The 20,629-nt window shown below is 48.8% G+C and overlaps 1 protein-coding gene across 1 annotated transcript in view; it reads right to left on the bottom strand.

The window, feature by feature from the left end:
- Positions 1 to 6,695: 6,695 nt before the first annotated feature.
- Positions 6,696 to 20,629, bottom strand: part of ARID3A (AT-rich interaction domain 3A) — a 57,156-nt gene continuing 43,222 nt past the window's right edge. The window contains exons 5-8 of the mRNA XM_056845097.1: positions 12,770 to 13,017; positions 10,303 to 10,614; positions 8,054 to 8,143; positions 6,696 to 6,886 (exon numbers count right to left, since the gene is read on the bottom strand). Coding sequence (XP_056701075.1) covers positions 6,696 to 6,886; positions 8,054 to 8,143; positions 10,303 to 10,614; positions 12,770 to 13,017 — 841 coding nt within the window. The remainder of the gene's footprint in view (positions 6,887 to 8,053; positions 8,144 to 10,302; positions 10,615 to 12,769; positions 13,018 to 20,629) is intronic.

Below are 20,629 nucleotides of genomic sequence, written 5' to 3'. Positions count from 1 at the left end.
TTTCGGGAAACCCGAAGAAACTGAAATCACGTTTTAAAATCTATATGCAAATGAGAAATTTACGTTCTCCCTCCCCCCAAAAAAAGATCAGACCCCCCCCTAAAAACAGTGTTTCTACAGAAGCAAGACAAACTCATTTACAACTAACTATAATGTCGTTCCCTTCCCTCGTCGTGAGAATAAAATGAGAAACCCAACTACAAACAACAACCCCCCTCCCGAAGACGGAAATCAAAAACTAAAAGATTGTAGTTTGATCTTGTCGGGAAGTTTTGTGCAGCTCTCCCCCCCCCCCAGGTAAAAATGTTGGCATAGGCAAAACGCTTTTAAGAGCAGTGGAGCAAAATATGATTTTTGGAGTAGCATTGGCTGAACGCCAGCGGCTCTGAAATTGGGGACGGGGGGGGGGATGGCAGCCTCCCCACTCCCTAAAGAAGCTCTGATAATCACAGCAATAAGGATGTCCCTTTTGAGCATGCCTGAGGTCATGGCGTGGCAAGCACCCCCCCCCCGACAAGAGATAAAATAAATGGGGGGGTCTTTGTAAGCCAGCCACCCACAAGATAACAAATACGCCCCTTCGAAAAACAGAATATCCTCTGGAGGATTTGCTGCCCTTAACTGGCACAGCTGCCCCCCCAGAAGTCAAACAACTAAGACGTTAAAGGCTAGCTGCTTCAACTGTGCCCCCCCCTCCACCCCCTGGCTTTATGAGAAACCGAGATTTTTTTAAAGCAAAGAAACAAGCCGCAGAGCCCGATAGTTCAGCTCCCCGCTAAGCCACCGCCACAGCAAGGAACGCCCCCACCCCAATTTTAGTTTTCGCCATGCCCTTGTTCCCCAACCCCCCCTCCAGTCCCCTCCCTTCCAAAATACAATCAAGATCCAAAACAGCAGGTTCAATTCCCCTGAGTGAAAATCCAATTCTTATTCAAGCTTGGACTATGAAGGAAAAAAATCAGTTTTTTTATACCACATCTCTTATAGACACACACTTTACACGCTCAAAAAAAAAAAAAGACATACACGCTCTTTTTTATATATAATATATATATATATATAATTTTGATATAGAATCTCTCTTCTCCACCCACACACGAAAAAAAATTATGGGGGAAGGGAAAGGAAGGTCGCCGCACGAGAAAGAGGCCAAGGCCGGCCGGCTCCAAAATGGCTGCAGAATCAGGACCGCCGTGCCCGCCCCTGGCATTTTTTTACTTCTGGAGAAAAGACATGCCAGGGAGTACGCAAGAGGGCTCGAAAACGGGCCTGCCAATCGCCAAGGGCTGGCGTTCGACATCTTAGGGATGGGCAGAAGATAAAGCGCTACCAACTCGGGCCCAGCAGCATCCTTCAGAGCAGGTAATTTTTTGGGTTAACACTGAGGCTCGATCCAGAAAAGCTAATCTGAGAGGCTACAGCACGCAAGTGGTCCATGCCGTGCTAGAAAGACGGGGTGTCCCACCCAGAGGGGTGCATTAAAAACACTTGTCCCAATTACTGTTGTTTTGTGTGGGGGGAGAACAAGCAGCAAAGAGGGTGGCTATGCCATTATTAGCATCCCTCCCCAAGATTGCAGATGCCACGCTGCCGTGCCAGGCAGAAAGGAGAGAGAAACCAGGGCTCCGTAGCTGGTGAGAAGGGCCAGAAAAGGACCAGGGATTCGGCTGGAGGCAGAAGCTAGGTTGGATCTTAGCCAGCCTGCGCTGGAGAGACTGCTCTGTTCTCAAAACGCACATCTCCCAAACAGAACAGGTCAAGAGCGCAGTTGTAGAGGATTGTGGGCAGAGAGGGGCACATTTCGGGATACAGGGAAAGGGGCCTTCCAAGAAAGCCAGGCAGGGCAAGACACAGAGTGTTGGGTCTTAGTTCTTAGAGGCCAGGAGAGAAAAAACCAGGACCGATTAAAGCAGTTGACAAAGATTTCCTTTGTGGCAAGGGTTTGGTTTTTTTTACAAGGAGGCCAAAAAGATATGTGCCCCCTTTCCAAAGCTGGTGTGGAGTTTTAACAGAGAGGTTCTGTCTAGGAGGAGACCAGACAAATAGGAAAGAGGTAGGATTGGGGGGTGGGGAGGAACTGTCAAGAGATCACACCCACGGCTGAACCAGCATGGGGGTTCTTTAACCCTTCTTTATAGCTAACACACTTGAATAAAGCCACACAGTCAAACACACCTATACTGTTCACAGGTGATCCAACATACCCGTATAGTTAGATAAGGGATAATCTATTTGGGGTTTGGGAGAATAAACAAGAGATTTAAAAACACGCGCACAAACAGGCTTCCTGGACTGGCTTGTGGGGGAAGTAGTCTCAGTTCTGAGGACAGATGCTGGAAAACGTTTTTTAAAAATTGATTGTAAAACCCGCTTTTTAAAACCTGGAACCCAGCCTCTGACAAAACACGGATCTCTCCAGACCCTTCCTGGAGAAGGAGGAGAACATTTTTGGCCGATATGGTGGTGAAAACTGATACCATTTGGACTTTGTGGCAGATCGGAATCTCATTTGTTTTGCTATAAGAGAATCCATATTTACCACCACTACAATATGGAAGGCACCTCAGAGATCGGCGGCATGAAACAGCCTCCATTTTGGCCCAGTTGAATCCTGGGAAGGAGGAATCACAATGTACAGTTTTAAAATGTAGGGTTCTGGATATCTGTCAATGATCAACCATCATTCCAGATACTACCATATTGCTTGCTTAGAGGTCGCCTGTATTCCGCAAATGCACCAGTCACAAAGCCAACCACAAACCCCCAAACTATCACATAACAGCCAAGCTGAATTATAGATAAATATGGAAAAATGGAATTTGGGGATGAATTCCCTACAGTACTACAAAAAACATAGTACCCTTGGAGCAAAACAGAATGAGAAGGGTACACTTCCAAGAAACATGTCTTGGATGGAAAGGTGTGAATATCTTGAGAAAACTTCTCTTGTTTCAGTCAGAGGGAAAGGGAGAGAAAACATGCAGAGATTTAGATGAAAGTTGGGGGGGGGGCAGGGGGATTGCAGTGACGAATCTTCACAAAACCCTCACAAGGGATCCGAAGATAGCTGAACCAGGCCAAAGTTTTTTAAAACCCTCAAACTCAACGGTCACCACAAACCAGCAGGGACCGTGCGAGTGATGGAAAGCCCAACAGGCGAGATCTCTGGAGGATCTCTCAGAGCTTCCCGTGATATGATGCTTGAAGAGGGACACCTTGTAGATGGCGGGGTCCCTTCAGCCGGGGGATTTTCTTGTTGGCACCAAAGAACATCAGAGGAAATTACGAGGGGGTGCCTTTGCCTGTGACCCCCTCGCGGGCAAACCCCATGTTAACCACAGCCTGGCAAAGACCGCTTCATCCCTCGTGCAAGCAACGGGCTGACATCTAAATACAGAGCACGAGACATCTTTCAGCCCTCACCTCAAAGAGGGTCTTCCTCAATCCTAGACCCACTTCCCCGATCCTAGACCCTCTCTTGGTTTAACATGGAGAGGTAGCTGAGTTCTTGGAAGCAAGAGGCAGACAGGTTTTCACATCTAAAGAGGATTAGACACACCAGGTTCAGCCTCCCCCCCCCGGCCCAAAGCACTTTTTCCTATCTCCCTCAGGGCTAAGCTGCTTTACATTGTTGTCCCCCCCCCACCCCGTGTCTCGAGCTGATCTTCCCTCAGCGGCTCTGCCTCTTTCTCTGGAGTGGTCGCTCAAGATGGAAAAATAACCACCAATTGGGCCTACCACCTACAGTTAGACTCAGCCGAAGTAATCGTCTAAGCCTCCTGGCGATAGCTGAACCACCTTTGCTGCCTGCCAGTTCTCAGGAAAGGATGCGTTTGCCTCGCTCAGAGCGACAGAAATGGGCCAGGATTCACCGCCAAAGGCTAGGTCTTTGGGGATTCCCGCAACTGAGAAGACCCAAAGTTGAACCGGCACCGTCCTTAAGTCCGGCTTAATGGATGTGGCCTCAAGATGGGGCGAATTGGACCTTGCTTGCAACTGCCAAACCATCAGCTTCCGATTTCTTCCCCTTACTCGATTTTTTTGGGGGGGAATCCTGTTTTGTTGCCGTACAAAACTTGTGCAAGTGCGAAAAGGGCCCATGTTGGCCTGGTCCACATCCGAAAAGCCCCGGCAGCCGAGACAAGGCCTCAAAAACTTGCTCGCTCGCTTAAAACTCACTGAAACCGACGAGGGGAAAGGGCGAACAGTACATGGATCCCCGTACAGCATTGCTAAGCGACGGCAACAAAACCCCGGCAATTCCCAAAGTCCACTTGAGCGAGAAGTCCAAAAGGGAAGTCTTTGATCCCCAAGGCAAATGATTAAAACACCAGGTCGTCGTCTCAGGAGTCTTTTCCAAACCAAAGACACTGTCAGCCAAGGCGAGCAATTTTAGAAGATTTGGAATGAATCCCAAAATGATGAGAATCTCTCTCAAAAATAAATAAATAAACCCCAGCCCTCTTGTTAAACCAGCATCAGCCGCCATTTAATTATACTAACTGAGGTAAACTATGTTGCGGAAGGGTATGCGCACAAGCAAGCATGCGCCTCAGAGTAGCTGTCCCCTTGGGGCAGGCACAGGAGAGTTAAGGCAATGCTCACGAGACTCCCTCCCCCCGAGAAATTAAAATAACCAAGGAAGAGGAAAACAGCATAAGCAAAAATGATAACACATATACAACTGTGTTATGCGTCATTAGGTTGGGTTTTCATTTGCTCCTAACATGGCTGCTTTAGCTGCCAATTCCCCCCACGGTTGGTTTTCCTAGTGGGAGGGGGAAATCCTAGCTAGAAGCTCCCCCTCCTTTAGACCCTACTTATACTCCATCTGTACATCGGTTTAAAATATCTCAGTTTTGATCTTCCCATATATTGCCAAAAGGGGGTGGATGGGGGGGGGGATCAATGGCTCTCTTTTCCCACCAGGAGATGGAAAAGCAAGGAGAAGGAAGCTGAGGTAGAGACTGCAGGCACGGCCACTCCAAGGAAAATACGAGGCTGTTCCTGAGGAAGTCGAGAGGCCTGAAGCGGCTGACAGAGTTAAGCCCCCTCGGTGCGACCAACCCGCACCCAGAGCAGAAGATCCAGGAAAGGCCAAGCAGTTCTCTCGCCCCTTTATAAGCTGGGCTTTGGAAGGCTGCAGGGAGGAAGCAGAGGCAACCACAGAAAACCGATTTTAGAGAGCAGGTGCCCTTTGGCTCCATCTGGGCAGCCTCGGGGCATTCCTCTCGAACGGGGATAGCCCAAGATGTCCCCCACCATTTTCCTGCTCGCCTTGTTCAAAGAGCGCGTCGAAAGGGGAGCAGAGATTTAAAGCCTAGCAAGCTGCCCCTTACGATCCTCCTCCCCTTCTAAAACTGGGAGGGGCTCCATGCAAAAATACCACACTTATCAAATGTGGAGTCAGCTGCAAAAGCCCCTCCCCGGCAGTTGATTAGGCCCCACCCCCTGCATGTAGGACCACTTGAGTTCATTTGCTAATGGGGCACATCGTCCTACCAGGTCTTCAGAAGATGGTGGGGTGGGGGGGGAAACAGGCCCCCAACAGGCAAACAAAAAATCTTTTAGAAGTGTCTTCCCTGAATGAATACTAAAAATAGATTTGTTTGCTTTAGGGTCTCTTTTTTCCTTTTCTTTTTGCGTTAACTTTCAAAATTAAAATTTATTTATAAGAAGAGAAAGGGAAAACTCTTTAAAGCTCTATAGATACCTTGAAGGGAGTTTGTTTGTTTTTTAAAGGGGGAAGAGGGAATTTAATATGAATATTGCTCTCCTCCCTCTTGCCATTTGTAAAATTCTTTTCTGTGGGTTTTCATAATATATATATACACACACACATATATATTATACGATCTATTAGTAAAAGGAGGCTGGAGATTTCATATTCTTTAAAAACGATGATGATGCAAGTCTGCAGAGTGATTGTGTCTGTCCGAAGATATTCAAAAATATATAATAATATATTTTAAAATAAGAGAGAGTGTGCAAAGCTTGGGTTTGCATGAGGTAAAAGAGTTGTGGATTGACAACGCAACACACCCAAACCACACAGTGACCACGTGGCTCAGAATTTCAATGACACGCTCACCCCCTTCCTCCCGTAAAAACTCTTTCCACCCCTACCTTTCAATATATTCATTTACCACAAAAATATTCAGCACTGGAAGGAAAGGGTGGGGGAGAGAGAACATGAGCCCCAGTTTAAAAAAAACAACAACCCTCCACCAGCAAAAAAGCAAATGTCGAGTTTGGTTTGTATTTGGTGTCAGCTGCAGAGGAAGCAACTTTGATCTTCCTTCGGCCCGGTGCAGATGATACCGCCACTTCCTCACCAGTGACACACCACCGGGGTTGCGGGATTGTACCCTCCGGAGCCGCCTGACCATCTCCGCCTGTCCACTTTGTGAAGGCACATTTGATCGGGGAGCAACATTTAGACCGCCAAAGCCCAAACCGCGTGACCTCAACTGCGCGGCCCGCAGTTTGGGCCTGCGAGCGCCGAACCTCGCGCGGCTGCGCCCTGTTCAAACATGCTTCCATTTTGTGGACACACCAAGTGGGGGCGGCGGAGGTAATTAGGCTCCACCCTCCCCCACCCCACTCCCAAAGTACAGCAAGCAGGTAAGGGGCGGTGTATCATCTGACCCGGGCCTATGCTTTGGCGGGATGGAGAGAAGAAGGTTGTAGGGCTCTTAAGGCGAAGAGGAGTTGGTTGAGGTAGATGTCGGGGGTGCGGCTGAGCCGGATTGAGGAGGCGCCGCCCCTCCGCTGCTGGCGGTGCTCCCGCCACCTGTGCTCCCACCACCGGCACTCTGCCCGCTGTTGGTGTTCCCTTTGCTGGCAGAAGAGGATGCCGCACCAGGTGTCTGCGCAAACAACACACCTGGAAAGGGAGAGGGAAGAACAGGGGAAACGCATTTGCCCAATATCCGGATAATCGCCAGAGCCACCCAGGATCCCCAACCAACCTAACCCTCCCTCCCCCTAATTCGGTAGTACTCTCTCCTCCTCAAGCTTTTTGACTTTGCCAATGGGACTCCAAACACACTCGTTATTCTAAGACGGGGTCCCCAACCTTTTTGAGCCTGTGGGCACCTTGGGAATTGGGCTCCCAGTGTCTGGCTCTCGTGGCCCTTTCTTACATGCCCAGGGTAATGCTGATCGCCACTTTGGGGGCAGGAATCAGTTTTCCTCCAGGCCAGATTGGCCAGGGATCCTGGAGGGTTTTTGTTGCCATCTTCTGGGCATGGAGTAGGGATCACTGGGGGTGTGAAGGTAGTAGTGAATTTCCTGCATTGTGCAGGGGGTTGAACTAAATGACCCTGGTGGTCTCTCCAACAAGAATTCTATGAATTCTGACACATGGTGGTGGGCACAGTCACAATATGGCTGCTACAGGAGGTGGAGCCAGTCACCAAATGGCTGCCGCAGGAGGCAGAACCCACTGCAAAATGTCCAGGAGCAAGTTTATCTACAACTCCAGTAGTACCACTTCAACATTTCAGGCAGAGCCTCTGTTTAACAGGCTGCCAAGGCAGCCACACCCCTCAGTCTTGATCTGGGCTGGCGAGGCATGGCCCAGCCCGACTGAGTGACATCTATGTCATATTTGCCCCTCGTAACAAATGAGTTTGACACCCCTGATCTAATCTCTTCCCAGAACCCAGCGTGGTGTAATGGATAAGAGTGGTGGACTCTGATCTGGAGAACAGCATTTGATTCTCCATTCCTCCACATGAGCAGTAGAGGCTAATCTGGTGAACTGGATTTGTTTCCCCACTCTTATGCACGAAGCCTGCTGTGTGACCTTGGGCTAGTCACAGCTCTCTTAGAGCTCTCTCAGTCCCACCTACCCCACAGGGTGTCTGTTGTGGGGAGGGGAAGGGAAAGTGATTGTAAGCTGGTTTGAGTCTCCTTTAAGTGGTAGAGAAAATCGGCATATAAAAACCAACTCTTCTTCATCAACCCAATTGGTACCCCCCCCCCCCGAATTTGGCAGGGGACAAGAGTTCTGGTGGAGATGGAGCCCGCCCCCCCGCACACCTTTTACCTGTATAAACGATGCCGTTGATCTCAACTGACATGCTGATGCTGTTGGTGCCATTGGGGGCCAGGTTCGCAGCAGAATCTTGGCGGTTTTCTGCCAGGCAACGAGGTGAAGAAAGACTTTGAACAGGCTGACAAAATGAAAACCCACCACCCCAGTATTCACATTAACTCATCTGCCCGATGCCATCCCAGAAAGATGGCTACAGTTGGAAGAAGCTTCGGTGGGGAAAACAGCAGCTGCGGGACACAGTAGCAAGTGCAGAAACTCATCTTTCATTTTTAAAAAACCCAATTAAGTTTCTAGCTCTCATGATGATGTTTTATTTGGATGTCAGTTAGGATATCTTACTATCTTGTATTTTTAAGATTTTGTATGTTTTATCGTTGTTGAATGAGTGTTCATTGATCTGTTGTGAGCCGCCTAGAGCCCTGAGACCCAAGGGAGGGTATAAGTCTAAAATAAAGTAATAAAGTGCTCAGAAGCTGTAGAACATGGGTGTCAGACATATGGCCCCGTGGACCGGATATGGCCCCTTGAGAGCTCTTATCCCATCTGCGAGGCAGCCGAGGTAGCCAACCCCCCACTCTCCGGGGCTGGCGAGGCATGGCCCAGCCCGACCAAGTGACATTTATGTCATATTTGGCCCTGGTAACAAATGGGTTTGACACCCCTGGTCTACTCTCTTCCCAGCTCCCAACTGGTAGCCCCCCCCCCAAATTTGGCAGCGGACAAGAGTTCTGGGGGAGATGCAGGCCCGAAGTGTTGATTATCAAAGACTGTTAAATAAAAGAACATACTGTCAGAGTGTTCTTGTTTTAAGCATGTTTGTATTTTAAGTAAAAAATAAAGTCAAAAATATTATCATTAATTGGTTTTGTCCTGTGTCTTCTATAAAATTTGTATCTCTGGTACCCAACATTAAATGTTATGGTACGCACAGCCCGGCCAAGTGAGGTTATGTCATATCCGGCCCTTGTAACAAATGAGTTCGACACCCCTGCCGTAGAGAGTGGTGCAGTAAAATCTCCAGCAATTCCAGGCACTGGCTTTAGAGCCCTTTATGGCCCCTGCCCCACTCCATGGGGTCTAAAACAAAGACTTATTCAGATTGCACAGTTCAACTTTTCTTGCTTTGCAATTTGGATTTCTGGGGGAGAGGTGAGATTTTTAATTGTTCTGCAACCCCCAAATGTATGCAGCCCGCATATACAATCAATACAGGCATGTTCACAATGCAAATATTGCTGGACGCCAGGCAAAACGAACCCTGAACTGCCTTCTAGAATCAGATGCCTGGCCCTGTTAGCTCAACATCTTTACAAAGATCTTCACAGTTATCTACTGGTGGTCCCTGGCCCTAAGAGTGTGCGGCTGTCTTCGACAACAGCCAGGGCCTTCTCGGCCCTTGCACCGGCCTGGTGGAATGTTCTGCCTGGTACCATCAGGGCTCTGCGGGACCTTAAACCGTTGCACAGGGCCTGCAAGACAGAGCTTTCCTGCCAGGCCTATAGCTGAGGGTAGCCGCGAGTATCATCTTTGCTGGCCTCCCTACCCACGCCTTTCCATCTTACTCTATGTTAAGCTGAGGGGGTAACCTGCCGCTTACCTCAGGCAACATGAGTGAATTTAGGCGCCATCTGGAGTTTCTGAGGTTTTAATTGGGATTTCCCTGTTTTAAATTTAGAATTTATGGTTAATTTTATTATTGATTATTTTTGATGTATTTTAAATGATGTTACCCTGCTCTGAGCCTGGCTTCGGCTGGGGAGGGAGGGCTGCAATCGAAAAAGTAAATAAATAAGCATCGCCTGCTCTGGCTGACATAGGGTTGCCAGGGTGCCCCTCTGCCCGCCAACAAGCTGAGGTCGGGTGGGCAATTGTGGCCCTTTAAGACTCCTTGCGTCGGCGCACGCACACAAGATATGCATAGAAACCTCCCGCCGAAGGTGAGTGGGGACCTGGCAACCCTAGGCTGACAGCTGCTCCCAAAATGCCCAGGGCAGAGCAACGGGCCTTATTTATTTAATTTATTGTTTCGATTTGTATCCCACCCTCACTCCCTGGCCAAGACCGGGCCTTTCCAAACGCCAGCTGCTGGCGACTGAATCCAGGGCTCGCTCCATGTAAAGCTCCTTCATTTGGCCAAACACACCCCTGCCTCCCTGGGGGTCCGTGCATCGGCCCCACCCAAGTTCACGGCCCAGTGGAACGGGAAGAGGGGGAGAAGCGGGATCGCCACGCGGGCCGACCTGGCGAGCGAGTCCCTCGGCTGTTGATCCGGATGCTCATGGGCAGCTGGGCGGTCATCGCCAGGAGGTTCTGCTGGATCGCCCGCTGCATCAGCCGCTGCTGCTCATCCGAGGCGAGCGCCATCTTCTTCTCCGGGGGCTCCCCCACCTCCAGCTTCTCCCGCAGCTGCTCCAGCGCCGCAGCCTGGGCAGCCACCGCGGCCTGGGCAGCCGCCGCTTGGACCGCTGCGGCTTGAGCCGCCACGACAGGGTGGCCCGCGAGGGAGACGGGGAGACGGCTGGGCACGGTGATTGGGATGGAAGAATCTTCCTCTGTGGGGGGAGGGGAGGGGGAGGGCAGAAGGGAACAGAAGGTACAAAACCCCCTGAAATGATTCAAAATTCATTGGGGAAAGGTGTGTGTGTGTCCCCGAAAACCTACACCTTCAAAAATAAACATCCTTGTGATCAGCAGTCCACGTTTGGAGCCCCTCCACCCCACCCCTTCTGGGGTCTCCGTTAGTAGCATCTTTTTTCCTTTTGCCATCAAGCTGCAGTCGACTTATAGCGACCCCCATAGGGCAGAGGTGGGGGACCTTTTTTCTGCCAAGGGCCAATTGGATATTTATAACATCATTCGTAGGCCATACAAAATTATCAATTTAAAAATTAGCCGACCAATAGGTTTTCCCATGGCCCGGGTGGGAAAGGGTTAACTTTCTTGGGCAGTTCTAGCAGCTCCATAGCTAACAACTCTTCTGCAAGGGGGGAAAAGGTTCCTTTTCTCAGCAAAACAAACACACATCTGCCTTGAATAGAGGCTATTCCTGTCCGCGATAGGGTGCAGATCACCAATCTTAGATCCTTATGAGCTAGAGATGTGCCAGGACCCACGAAGGGCCAGACCAAATGATTTTGCAGGCCTTAAATGGCCCCCGGGCCTGACAATCCCCACTCTTGCCATAGGGTTTTCAAGGCAAGACATGTTCAGAGGTGTTTTGCGTTGCAACCCTGGACTTTCTCGGTGGTCTCCCATCCAAATACTGACCAGGGCCAACCCTGCTTAGTTTCCAAGATCTGATGAGATCTGGCTATCCAGGTCATGGCCAGCAGAGTCTAAGGAAGGTGTCAAACATAAGGCCCGAGGGCCAGATCCGGCCCCTTGAGAGCTCTTATCCGGCACGTGAGCCAGCTGAGGCAGCCCCCCCCCCTCCACTCTCAGTCTGGGTTGGCAAGGCATGGCCCGGCACGACCAAGTGACAGTTATGTCATATCCAGCCCTTGTGACAACTGAGTTCGACACCCCTGCTCTAGGGCACCACAAAGCATGACATTTGGCAATCTAGATTTACACGGGTGTTGTCTCAGCAGCATCCTAAAATACTGCCCCCTCCCCCCCCTCCCGTGGCAAGCCCTGGCTTCATCCTAGCCAAGATCCATTAAAAAAAACCAAACAGGGCAAAAATGCTACAGGCCTGTCCTGTTTTTTAACCAGCCCTCCAGATGCCTCCCTGCTATTATCTGAGAGACAAAGCAACACAATGCACCTCAGCCTTTCTCCGCCAGCATGAATTAAATCTCGGACCGAGACCCATGGAAGCCCATCAGCGTTCTGGCAAAACAGGGCCGGAGGCCGGTAACAAGATCTTTACAGTCACTGCCTCGTGTAAAGCGGTGCATGTGAGGCCCCCCAAAATCCTAATTCCGGATACGCTGCTGAGACCCAAACCGGTAGAGATGTTGGGGTGGTGGCGGATTTGGTTCAATGCGTGGCGGCAGCAAAAGAGGAAAAATTTGCCCCAGGGATTATTAGGAACGAGGCTTGAAAACAACAGCCTTGCGTCGATCCAAGGGGTGGACTGCATTTTAAATCCCTCTCCATGGGGATTCGAACCGGGGTTTCCCAGGTCCTATTCAGTGACCTTAACCGCTACACCATGCTGGCTTGAAAAAAGGGACTGGGCCACTTTATGAAGACCTTTGGCTTAATTCAGCAGGGCGATTCCGCCCCCTCCCCCTCACACTCTTGGCATACTTTACGGCTCCAGCAAAGCACCTGACAGCTAAAGAGCAAACGAGCAATGGTACGCAATGCATGAACACATGAAGCTGCCTTATACTGAATCAGACCCTTGGTCCATCAAAGTCAATACTGTCTACTCAGACCGACAGCAGCTCTCCAGGGTCTCAGGCGGAGGTCTTTCACATCACCTACTTGCCTAGTCCCTGCCAGAAATTTTGTTAAGTCTTTAAGGTGCTACTAGACTCCTACTCTTTTCTATTGCCTAGTCCCTTTAACTGGAGGTGTCAGGGATTGAACCGGGGACCTTCTGCATGCCAAGCAGATGCTCTACCACTGAGCCACGGCCCCTCCCCTTTTGGTTTTACAGCATGCTGGAACAAACCCGTAAAGCAGGGTCCTGCCCCCCCAAACCCCCGGCAAAGGGTCCCCGAAACCATCCCCGCCGAGCCAGGGCCAGAGAGTTACCTTTCTTGATTTTCGTCATGGGGGCAACGGGGCTGCCGTTGGTGGCCGAGGCCATTCCCAGGGCGGGGACTTGGAGCTTGGGGGAGGAGAGCATGCCGGGGGTGCCGCTGGGCGAGTAGGTGAAGATGGAGCCGCAGAAGCCCTGGCGGCGTCCCTCGCGCCGGTTGCTATCGATGGCGGCCTGGAGCTCGTTGGGGTTGCTCAGCCCCCGCTTCTCACACTCGTAGGGGTATAAGTACTTCATATACCTTGCAGAGAGAGAGAGAGAGAGAGAGAGAGAGAGAGAGAGAGAGAGAGAGAGAGAGAGAGAGAGAGAGAGAGAGAGAGAGAGAGAGGATAGTACGACACATAGGTCATTTGTGCATGGGCGTTTTACCTGAAGTTCGTTGCGGCCTAGACCCACACTTTCCAGTTGGGAATTTCTGCACCAGCAGCCTCCAAGCTCAAATCATGTCCCTGCCCCTTTAAATGCTTCTTTGTAATTGGCTAACTTTTTCAGTGCTCACTGTGAGAGAAAATCCACCCCCCAAAACCCAACTGCCTCATTAAAAAGCATTTTAAGGGGGGAACCCCCCCCCCGGAGCAATCTGAAAGGAAGGTGGGGGGAGAGAAATCCAAGCCTCAGTTTTAAAAAGCCTTTCTTCTGCTCAGAAAGAGCTCCCAGGAAGCAGGAAGCATTTGAACCCCCACCTCTTTACACGCTGCTTTGTGATTGGCTGTGAGAGAAAGCAAGCTTCTGTGTCCAGTGCTTTGCCTTCTGCATGGAGATTTCAGGCGGGCTATGCTCAGGGGAGACAGAAGAGTCAGGTTAACAGAGGAATGGGAAGACTCAGACATTGCGAGGGCTGGCAGCGAGGTCATTTCTAATGGATGGAAAACTCATGCAGAACTCCAAGGAACAACCAGTCAGACTGGGGGCGAACATGAGTCCAGGTACATAAACGACCGTAGTTTAGGGAACTCCTCGTCACAAGATAACGGCCACAGTCCTTTTGAAAAGGGGATTTGACCCATCAATGGAGCAAAGGATCTATCATCGCCGACTAGCTCTAGTCACAGGTCACAGGACGCTGCCCTATATTGAATCAGACCATTGGTACATCAAGTTCGGTATTGTCTACTCAGACTGCCAGCAGCTCTCCAGGGTCTCAGTCCAAGATTAACTCTGGTTCTTCATTGGAAGCAGTAACTACTTGTGAACTGTGCAAAGAGAAGCTGCGTCTCAATCTTGACGATTTTGATATCCATGAACTTCATAGAGCACACGCAAATGAACAAGCAGACTGTGAGTTTATCAGCTCCGGGCTTTATCTTGTAGTGTAACAGCACTTGTGCGAACAGCACTTTCCCGACATGCTGGGAACGACAAGCGAGGCCAACACTCGCGTCCGGTTTATTAAATCTTGCAAGAACTCTTCAGGCACACGTGGATGACATTGAAACGGCTTCAGATGATGATTCTGAAGACGACGATCTTGGTAGAACACTCGATACTGCGTAGATGCAACCGGAAGCTGGATGGGCAACTGACACCCCCCCCCTGCACCCATCAGTATGCATTTCTTTAGTAAGGCACCCTGACTACTGTTAGAGATTTCTTAAAGCATTGCTGAATTCAGAAACCCGCTGTTGCACACTGAAAGCATGGAGACCGCCACATTCGGTCTGCAGGAGGGAGCTGTTTCTCCATTGAGATTATGACATTTATGCCTTCTTCCAAAAGACTAGATTTTTATGCGGTAAGAAACATGATTTTCCTTTTGTATAAACTTCTTACAGTAATCAGTTAAACTTCTGGAAAATGTTTCTCACGTTTGCTCTTCTTCTACTATCCGCATTACCATATCCATCATGGTCTGATAGGATCATAAAAAAATTATTTACAATTGGTCTTGATCCACAAAACCTGATAGAGTTGGGACTGAGGAAAGCCAAATCTGCGGTCCATCAACGTCTCACTGACATAGAGCTTCAAAATGACAACGCTCTTCTCCCTAACTACTTTAAAAACCTCAGGTCATGGACAGGCAATTACTCAGCCCCTTATCTAACCTCAATTACTTCCCCAACATTAAGATGGGCCTTTTCTAGGGCCCGATTTAATGCCCTTCCATTTGCTGTACTCTCAGGAAGGTTTCTTCACTGCCCAACACTCAAATGTTTTTGCTCCATGGATATGGTAGAGACGCTAGCACACATTTTGCTTCATTGCGAACATTATAATGATGCCAGAAATAGTTTAATCACCCCCCTCCTATTTCGATTTGTACACTCTCACACCTCTGAGACCTCCTTGGTAGAATATCTATTGGAAGATAGGGTGAGCTATATCTCATATTCTGTAGCAAAATTTTGCTCCTATGTTTGCTGGAAACGGAAGACACTTATGAAGAACAAAGACCATATGGGTAAACCTTCAGACTAACTGGTACAGATGAGATGCTGTAAGTGGAAGTTGTATAATTTTAATATAGGATGTATATTTTATGTATATTTTACATTTTATGCTGGCCTTTGGCTGTTATAAATGATTTGATTTGATTTGATTTGCTCTTCTTCTATTGGCACTAAGTGGTAATGTTAAGTACATTTGCAAGCCATGGGGGGGAAGGGATACTTCCGCTCTCGTTCTCCATTTTGAAAACACCTTTGACGGAAGTCTTATTGTTTTGCTTCCAGTGTTTACGCCATAGGATGAATGAGGGGAATGCATGGGTTCTTTAGTATTAAGTTTCTATATTTTCCATGAGGAACATTTAACTCAAAGCAATAAACTTGCAAGGGGCTACTAATAAGTGTTACTGATGGGGCTTTTTATAAGTACTAATTTAAGAAGAGGTCAGATGGCCATCTGTCAGCAATGCTGATTCTGGGACCTTAGGCAGATGATGAGAGGGAAGGCATCTTGCCCATCTTCTGGTCACTGGGGGTGTGGGGGGGGAGGCAGTTGTGAATGTCCTGCATTGTGCAGGGGGTTGGACTAGATGACCCTGGTGGTCCCTTCCAACTCTATGATTCTATGATATGATTTCACATCACTTACCACCTGATTATTTCACCAGGAGGTGCTGGGAATTGAACCTGGGACCTTCTTCATAGCCAAGCAGAAGCCCTAGCATTGAGTCACGGCCCCAGTTGCTGAATGAAACGTCCTTCTTCAGAGGCAGTCTACCTTTGAATGTGGTATTCCTTGTTTGGGTCAAGGAACAGGGGGAAACAATCACCTTTTCCATGGCTTTAGATCCTGATGATTTTTTTTTTTAATCTGATAGCTGAATTTATTTATGCCTAGCAGGGCTCTGAGTTTTCCAGGAGATCGTAACTTGCAGATGTGTTCTAGGTGGCTGCTGGCTGCCCCTTAGGGATTGCGGCTCCTCGGTTTCTTTTTAAAGACTGCGGTTTGTATTTGCATGCCTGTTCCCAAATGCCCTTTGCCCTTGTTACTAGGGTTGCCAGGTCTCCCCGGCCACCGGCGGAGGATGAGGGGGGCAGGGTTGCCCGATCCAGGATGGGAAACTCCTGGAGATTTGGGGATGGAGCCTAGGGAGGACAGGGACCTCAGTGGGGTACAATGCCATAGAGTCCACCCTCCAAATCATCCATTTTTCTCCAGGGGAACTGATCTCTGTCGCTTGGAGATCAGTTGTAATCCCGGGGGATTCTCCAGGTCCTACCTGGAGCCTGGCATCCCTACTTGCTACTGGTATTTTTTTGTCGTTGTTGATATAATGTTATTTATAACAGAAAGGTGGGGTGTCGTACCAACCTGCTTAAATAATGCTGCCTTATGAAGGGGGGGGGCATAGCGACTTTCATTCTTCCCCCTCATTATCTTCATTGTAGGTGAATATTCCTAAGCGGCAAAGAACCCTTGAGTCTTCCTTGGACGCAGCTAGGTTTTCAGAGGCCTACAGCTGTGAAGGAGTTAAAAGCGGGGCACTGCCTCCCCCCCCCCCAAATCCCCTTCCACCACCTGGTCCTCTGAATTCCAGACTAATTAACTTTAGCCTTGATTAAGGTGGATGTAAAGGTGGGGGGGAGGGATTGGAGAAAGAGAGGAGGGACTGGTCCACCCCCATCCATGTCAAAAATAGAGGTTACAAGGCTGAGATGCTAGTGTGGGCCCACTTTCTGCAATCCCCTAATCTTGCATAATTCAAGCTAAACACACACACACACACTTCAAGCAAAAAATACACACACACATAATGCAAGCTAGAAACATATGCGCACACAATTCAAGCTAAAAACACACACAATTCAAGCTAAAACATACACACAAACAATTCAAGCTCAAAACATACACGCACACACATAATTCAAGCTAAATATACACACAAACACACAATTCAAGCTAGAAACATACACACACACGCACAATTCAAGCTAAAAACACACACGCACACAATTCAAGCTAAACACACACACACACACAATTCAAGCTAAAAACATACACACAATTCAAGCTAAAAAGATACACACACACAATTCAAGCTAAAACATACACACAATTCAAGCTAAAAACACACACACACACAATTCAAGCTAAAAACACACACACAATTCAAGCTAAACACATACAAACAATTCAAGCTAAAACATACACACACAATTCAAGCTAAAACATACACACATACATAATTCAAGCTAGAAACACACACACAGATAATTCAAGCTAAAACACACACACATGTATACACACACACACACACACAAACTACCAGATCCCAAATGAGATTTGCCCACACGCTGTATTAAACTGGGCCAAATCAATTCACATGCAAAGATTTTCTAGCTGTTATTTTCTCCCCAGTAGACTAGACAGGGTTACATGCAAAATTATAACGTTTTAAATTTTGCTTTCAAAGCATCCAAGCAGACACAAGCTCGGCTGTGTAATCTCCCAGTTCCAAGAACTTTTCGAGGAGCTTATGGATTTGCTAGGATAGCTACACAGAACCTCCATTCTCAGAGGCAGTCTACCTCTGGGCCCTGGAGATAAAACAGGGAAGGCTGCTTCTTTCGTGGGCCCCGCCTGCAGGCTTCCTAAAGAGCTACCCTCGGTTGGAAACAGGATGCTGGACCAGACGGTCCTTTGGTCTTCCCTCTGGCAAACACAATTCCTTTTTCCCCCCTCATTCCAACGGGATTTAAGTGTGCGCTATTAAAAGACACGGAGCTTATGTCAATTCGTATTCCTTCAGCAAAGGCTTGCTAAATACCGTTGACGAGGAAGTGGGTAAGAACACCCCGTTGCAAGCCTCTAGCTGCTAACACAGAATTCCTTGCAAGAGCTGAGCAGTTCTGCCATGTTTCTCTAATATTTTACTGTAAAAATCAAATTCATGGAAGCAGAGGGACGTTTGGGATGTATATTAAAGTCAAACTGGACTTCCCTCATCGCCCCTGTGCTTAAGCACCGACATAAGGGTGGGAAATTCTCCTTCTGAAGACTCGCAAGAGTCACCATTCCAGTGGGGCCGGGGGTTCTCCCAGAGAGGAAGAGGAAGAAGAAGAAGGGTTGGTTGCTATATGCCAACTTTCTCTACCACCTAAGAAACAATCAAACCAGTTTACAATCTTCCCTTCCTTTCCACACAACACACACCCTGTGAAGTAGGTGTGGCTGAGAGAGCTCTAAGAGAGCTGTGATTAGCCCAAGGTCACCCAGCTGGCTTCATGTGTCAGAGTGGGGAAACCAACCCGGTTCACCGGATTAGAGTCTGCCGCTCATGTGGAGGAGAGGGGAATCAAACCCGGTTCTCCAGATTAGAGCCCACCACTCCAAACCACCGCTCTTAACCACTACACCACGCTGGCTCCCAAATACATGCAGAAAATGGCTGCTATGGAATCATACCCCTGTACCATGTGGTAGAAGGGATAAACCAAACCCCAGGCTGATATGGAATTAACAAGGAATGCAGCAGAGGGCAACAGTGAAGCCAAGGAGCCCAAACTAACTGGCCATTGTGGCATACCAATGTACACTTCCTTAATGCATAAATTGTGGAACTCCCTGCCCCAGGATGAGGTGATGGCTGCCAACTTGAAAAGCTTTAAGAGGGGAGTGGAGGAGAGGGCTATCCATGGCTACAAGTCAAAATGGATAATAGTCTTAGAATCATAGAGTTGGAAGGGAACACCAGGTTCATCTAGTCCAACCCCCTTCACAATGAAGGAAATTCACAACTACCTGCCCCCCAAACACCCCCAGTGACTCCTACTCCATACCCAGAAGATGGCCAAGGTGCCCTCCCTCTCATGATCCACCTAAGGTCATAGAATCAGCATTGCTGAGAGATGGCCCTCCAGCCTCTTCTTAAAAAACCTCCAGGGAAGGAGAACGTACCACCCCCCGAGGAAGTCTGTTCCACTGAGGAACCGCTCTAACTGTTGGGAAATTCTTCCTAATGTCTAGACGGAAACTCTTTTGATTTAATTTCAACACGTTGGTTCTGGCCCAACCGTCTGGAGCAACAGAAAACTACTCGGCACCATCCTCTATATGACAGCCCTTCAAGTACTTGAAGATGGTTATCATACCATGATGCAGACCTATTCTCTCCAGGATCAGAGGAGCAGGCCTATTCTATGAGGTACTGTGGAACGTAGGCAGGATAAATGCTGCTGCAGTCATCTTGTTTGTGGGCTTCCTAGAGGCACCTGGTTGGCCGCTGTGTGAACAGACTGCTGGACTTGATGGGCCTTGGTCAGATCCAGCATGGCCTTTTCTTAGGTTCTTATGTGCTAAAATTCATGCGTCAACATTTTCAGGGTCTTTGGGTTTTCTTCTTAAATATAAAGGCACCTATGCGCTGCATTGTCGCCTCATTTTTATAAGTACGGGGCCACTAAAAAATAACCCACAGATAAAGCACTGACATTATCCGAACGTAACTGTTGACCCACACTCGATAAGTTTGTTTCCCCCCCTTATCAAATATCCTCCTTCCAGAATATGTCCTTTGGGGGACATAAAACTAACACCAGGGACTCTTAAAAAATTGTTTGCTAAATATAACGTAAATCTATCAATGAAAAGCAAACCTACTAAACTGGATCATGATCTATTCTGGGCATCGGAAAAAGTTTCAAAACACTTCCCAGAAAGCTTGCTTCGCTGAACCTCATGCGCAAATCAGGTGACCGATACCAGGGAAGCTGGAGGGTTGTTTTTTTGTTTGCCATCTTCTGGGCATGGAGTAGGGGTCACTGGGGGTGCGGGGGCAGGGAGGGAGTTGGGTATTTCCTGCATTGCGCAGTGGGTTGGACTAGATGACCCTGGTGGTCCCTTCCAACTCTGTGATACCAATGCTGATAACAGACTTTGCCATCTTCAGGGGAGAAAGGTGCTCACGGCATGACCCTGCTGTATTGAGGATCAGACCCTGGGTCTATTGAGCTCAGCAGAGCCTACTCCGATAGGCAGCGGCTCTCTCAAGGGGCAGGTATTGAACCCGGGACTGCCACTAACCCACCGCCTCTCCTGCTCCAAAGGGATGTTCTCATCACACGGAAAGGGAAAGGAGCAGAGCACAATGCCACAACACCCCTGGGCCAAACAGAAAATCCAGCCGTTTGGTGGGAAAATGCAGTGCCTTCCATTTTAAGGTGACGCATCCACACACATAGTTAAATTGTGGAACTCCCTGCCCCAGGACATGGTGATGGCTGCCAACTTGGAAGGCTAAAGAGGGCAGAGGACATGTTCATGGAGGAGAGGCTACTTGTCAAAATAGATACTGGTCATGATGCATCCCTATTCCCTCTAGTATCAGAGGAGCATGCCTATTTTATGAGGTGCTGTGGAACGCAGGCAGGATAATGCTGGTGCAGTCGTCTTGCTTGGGGGCTTTC

The sequence above is a fragment of the Euleptes europaea genome, chromosome 2 (genome assembly GCF_029931775.1).
Source record: "Euleptes europaea isolate rEulEur1 chromosome 2, rEulEur1.hap1, whole genome shotgun sequence".
Lineage (NCBI taxonomy): Eukaryota > Metazoa > Chordata > Lepidosauria > Squamata > Sphaerodactylidae > Euleptes > Euleptes europaea.
Note: the sequence above shows the minus strand (reverse complement) of the source record. Positions and strands in the feature narration are given on the sequence as shown.